The 4,822-nt window shown below is 41.4% G+C and overlaps 1 protein-coding gene across 1 annotated transcript in view; it reads left to right on the top strand.

Moving 5' to 3' along the window:
• Positions 1 to 1,969: 1,969 nt before the first annotated feature.
• The window catches only part of LOC106880270 (renalase), a 12,981-nt gene continuing 10,128 nt past the window's right edge, over positions 1,970 to 4,822 (top strand). The window contains exons 1-2 of the mRNA XM_052977829.1: positions 1,970 to 2,542; positions 2,854 to 2,935. Of these exons, the coding sequence (XP_052833789.1) occupies positions 2,380 to 2,542; positions 2,854 to 2,935 (245 nt within the window). The 5' untranslated portion in view covers positions 1,970 to 2,379. The remainder of the gene's footprint in view (positions 2,543 to 2,853; positions 2,936 to 4,822) is intronic.

The following is a 4,822-nucleotide window of genomic DNA, read 5'->3' as shown; positions in this document are numbered from 1 at the left end:
GTGCGTGTGTGTGTCTATATATATATGTATATATGTGTGTGTATGTGTGTGTGTATGTGTGTGTATGTATGTGTGTGTGTGTGGTGATGTGTGTATATGTGCGTCTGTGTGTGTGCATGAACTATTGAAATCTTTGTGGTCCACAGTCAAACGAAGGAATGTCCTGGGGGCAAAGTGCATATTAAATATAATATAACGCATACATTCAAAATGTATGTCTATATAGATCATCATCATCATCATCTTTGTCATCATCATCATCATTTAATGTCCGCTTTCCATGCTAGCATGGGTTGGACGATTTGACTGAGGACTGGTGAAACCGGATGGCAACACCAGGCTCCAATCTGATTTGGCAGAGTTTCTACAGCTGGATGCCCTTCCTAGCGCCAACCACTCTGAGAGTGTAGTGGGTGCTTTTTACGTGCCACTGGCACAAGGGCAAGTCAGGTGGTACTGGCAACGGCCATGCTTAAATGGTGCTTTTTACGTGCCACCTGCACAGGAGTCAGTCAAAGCTAAGAGCACCGTCCGAGCATGATCGTTGCCAGAGCAGCTGCCTGGCTTCCATGCCAGTGGCACGTAAACAGCACCATTTTAGCGTGATCGTTACCAGTGTCGCCTCCCTGGCACTTGTGCTGGTGGCACGTGAAAAGACATTCGAGCGAGGTCGTTGCCAGTGCCGCTGGACTGGCTCCTGTGCAGGTGGCAAATAAAATACACCATTTTGAGCGTGGCCGTTGTCAGTACTGCCAGACTGGCCTTCGTGCCGGTGGCATGTAAAAGCACCCACTACACTCTCAGAGTGGTTGGTGTTAGGAAGGGCATCCAGCTGTAGAAATTCTGCCAGATCAGATTGGAGCCTGGTGTTGCCATCTGGTTAACCAGTTCTCAGTCAAATCGTCCAACCCATGCTAGCATGGAAAGCGGATGTAAAACGATGATGATCATGATGATGATATAGTTGTGTACATACATACATATGTTTGTATGTATGTATGTATACACACACACACACACACACACACACATATATATATATATATATATATATATGCATGATGGGCTTCTTTCAGTTTCTGTCTACCAAATCCATTCATAAAGCATTGGTCAGCCCAAAGCTACAGTAGGAGACACTTGCCCAAGGTGTCACGCAGTGGGACTGAAACCGGAACCCCGTGGTCGGGAAGCAAACTTCCTAACAACACATCTACACACACGTGCGCACACACACACATCTATACACACACTCACACACACATATATCTATATATACATACACACACACATGTATATAGTACACGTACACATGCATATGTAATTACACACACACACACATATATAATACAGACCTACACACACATATAAACACACACACACATACACAATGTGTGTGTGTGTGTGTGTGTGTGTGTGCTTCTCTTCTTTCATCTTATCACATATTAAGCCTTGAAAGAACTATCACTCAATTCCATTCTCTGGAATTCACTTTTGACTTACCAAACCTGGCCACCACCACTACCACCACCACCACCACCACCATCACCATCATCATCATCACTACCATCACTCACTCCCCTCCACAACCACCACCCAAACCCTTTGTACTTATTGCATCACCCAGCAAATTCCTATGCTCTGCATTAATCTATTTTGTTAGAAATGTCAGAGGTCACATATGACAGGTCACAGGTCAACATTTGAACTTTCTTTGTTTTAACTTTGAACGTTGTCTTTCTTTCCCTTTTCCCCCTCCATTTCTCTCTCTCTCTCTCTCTCTCTCTTTAGATATGTGTGTTTGCATGTGTGTGTGCTTTTGTATGTATGTGTAAAGAAAGAGATAGATAGATAGATAGATAGATAGAAAGACAGACAGATAGATGGATAGATAGATAGATAGATAGATAAATAGATGAATAGATAGATAGATGCACACACACACATCTTTCTCTTTTTCTGTTTCTCATTATTGTCTTACAATTTCTCTCCTTCTCTCTGTATGTCTCCTTTCTTTCTCTTTTCCTCTCTGTATCTCTCTCTGCTGTCATACCTGTGTGGACCCCCTTTGATTACTAATTTATTTATCGACTCAATCCTTTTGTCTGTCCTTGTTTGTCCCCTCTATGTTTTACCCCTTGTGTATGTGCCTGCTTATGTGAGTGTGCGTATATGTAAACGCATGTGTGTGTGTGTGCGAGCGCGTGCCTGTGTATGTATGAGTGTGTGCGTACGTGTATGCGTGTGTGTGTGTGTGTCTGCTTGCGTTCATGTGAGCGTTTTAAACGACTACACAGAACGTTTCATATCGTAATCATATCAGTGACGGACTAATTTCACGTTCGGGACAATTTAACCTTTTACACCGTCCTTGTTGCGATAATGGCAGCTGTGTCGCGTGTTCTAATCGTAGGTGCTGGAATAAGCGGCGCCTTAACCGCGGCCTTGCTCAGGAAGGAGCTTAGTCACGTACACATATCAGTATGGGAGAAGGCCCGCGGGGCGGGTATGTACATACGCTTTCATTTACCTGTGGTACGTGGAGGTTGAGAAATTGAACGATGTTTACATTCATAGGTTACATAACATTAATTGGCATATCTACAGATTAGTGCCCCAACCTCTCCGCTTAGTTTCTCCGTAACTTTATGAGAAGTTTGTGTTTTTTAATGAAAATTGCAGAGATTTGTTTTGAGTCTGTAGCTTACATTATACTGATAATATTAAAATTTTTTTTGAAGGGGTCTCTGATAATTTCTGATTATGTTAACATTTTTTAAAAGGAATTTTGGATCATTCTGCACCCGCCTCTCTTGACTTGGTTTCTCACGGCTCTCTTTAAGATATATTTTTTAGACGATATTTTGCAAAAATATGTTTTCGAGTGTGTTGAATATGTAACATTTGTGTTTCTAATATCGGAATTTGAAGAAAAACAGTTAAAAAATACCAAGGCTGCTGAAATTTGTAACAAAATCGGCGAGGGATGGGAGAAAGAATGACCCAAGACTCTTCCCTCAAACTGTTATTTTCCTAAATTTTATTAACATAGCTATATGCTACACTCACGAAATTGTATCTCTGCCAAATGTTATTTGAAAAAAATTGCATTTTGAAGGGGGTTATGAGGAAACAAAGACAAGAGACAGGAAAATGATTCTAAACTCCCAAAATGGTATTTAATGATATCAACATAAGCGTAGTGTACGCCTTCGAAAACGTATATGTTTTGTTTTTCCGCAATGTTATGCAGAAATAATGGCAGGTGTTGGGGCCCCAATCTGTAGTTATGCATTCATTTTTTCTTTTTAACCCACTGTGACCTTTAACAAGATTTGCTATTGTCATTGTCATTGTGGTGGTGGTGGTGGTTTCGTTTACTGTTTAGCCCGAGGTCAGAACTGATCAACAAGACCTATGCTCAAAAAGCTTTCGGCCAATAGTGACTATTTGACCCTCCTGTCTTTCATACAAACGTGATGCAGCTAAGACTGGGCGTTCCTTTACAATAGAGTCGGATATTACCGACTGCCGCCCCAAAACCGTAATTTCTTCGGTTATGCATTTTAAACATCGTAGATTACGAATCTACAAAAGAATAAGCAAGAAATAAAGGTAGACCTTCCCCTCTCCCAAAAGATCCATAATTTTTTTCTACTTAGGCTGTTGCACTGATGATCGTAAGATTGTGGTTTCAATTCCTGGACTGGGCGATCCGTTGTGTTCTTGTGCAAAAACACTTCGTTTCATGTTGCCTCAGTCCACTCAGCTGTAAATGAGTAACCTCGTGATAGACTGACGACCTGTAGCCTAGTGTTTAGGTTGCGATGCTAACGATTGTAAGATTGTGGTTTCAATTCCTGGACTGGGCGATCCGTTGTGTTCTTGAGCAAAACACTTCATTTCACATTGCCTCAGTCCACTCACCTGGCAAAAATGAGTAACCCTGTGACAGACCAGCATCCTTTCCAGTAAGGGAATATATCTCTTAATTGCTTCTCTCATTGCACCATGGCCATGCTGGAGCATCACCTTGAAGAGTTTAATTGAACAAATCAACCCCAGCCCTTGTTTTTTTGTTTTTTTGTTTCTTTTTAAAGCCTGGTACTTATTGTATCGGTTTCTTTTACCGAACCGTTAAGTTACTGGTAGAAAATTACATCAATACATCAAATTTTAAAATTTTCCCTAAAGTTTGAAATTTCTACCGGTGCAGCCAAACAAAGGAGATCCCTAATTTTTTCCTCACATTTTTGCTTCACTCCTCTTTACTCTTTTACTCTTTTACTTGTTTCAGTCATTTGACTGTGGCCATGCTGGAGCACCGCTTTTAGTCGAGCAAATCGACCCCAGGACTTATTCTTTGTAAGCCTAGTACTTATTCTATCGGTCTCTTTTGCCGAACCGCTAAGTTACGGGGACGTAAACACACCAGCATCGGTTTTCAAGCGATGTTGGGTGGGGTGGGGGGAGGAGACAAACACAGACACACAAACACACACACATATATATATACATATACATATATACGACAGGCCTTTTTCAGTTTCCGTCCACCAAATCAACTCACAAGGCTTTGGTCAGCCTGAGGCTATAGTAGAAGACACTTGTCCACGGTACCACGCAGTAGGAATGAACCTGGAACCATGTGGTTGGTAAGCACACTACTTACCACACAGCCACTCCTGCCTCCTGGCAATTTTCCTCATTTTTTTGTTCATTGGGAATGGAAATTGAAACAATTGAAATTCCAACATTCTTTCAAAAACAGTATATTTATTCAAAAACTATTATTTTCATCACATTTTTGTGTTTCCCTCTTGGC

Source organism: Octopus bimaculoides, chromosome 29 (genome assembly GCF_001194135.2).
Source record: "Octopus bimaculoides isolate UCB-OBI-ISO-001 chromosome 29, ASM119413v2, whole genome shotgun sequence".
NCBI lineage: Eukaryota > Metazoa > Mollusca > Cephalopoda > Octopoda > Octopodidae > Octopus > Octopus bimaculoides.
The sequence above is the reverse complement of the archived record's forward strand: the minus strand, read 5'-3'. Positions and strand labels throughout refer to the sequence as shown.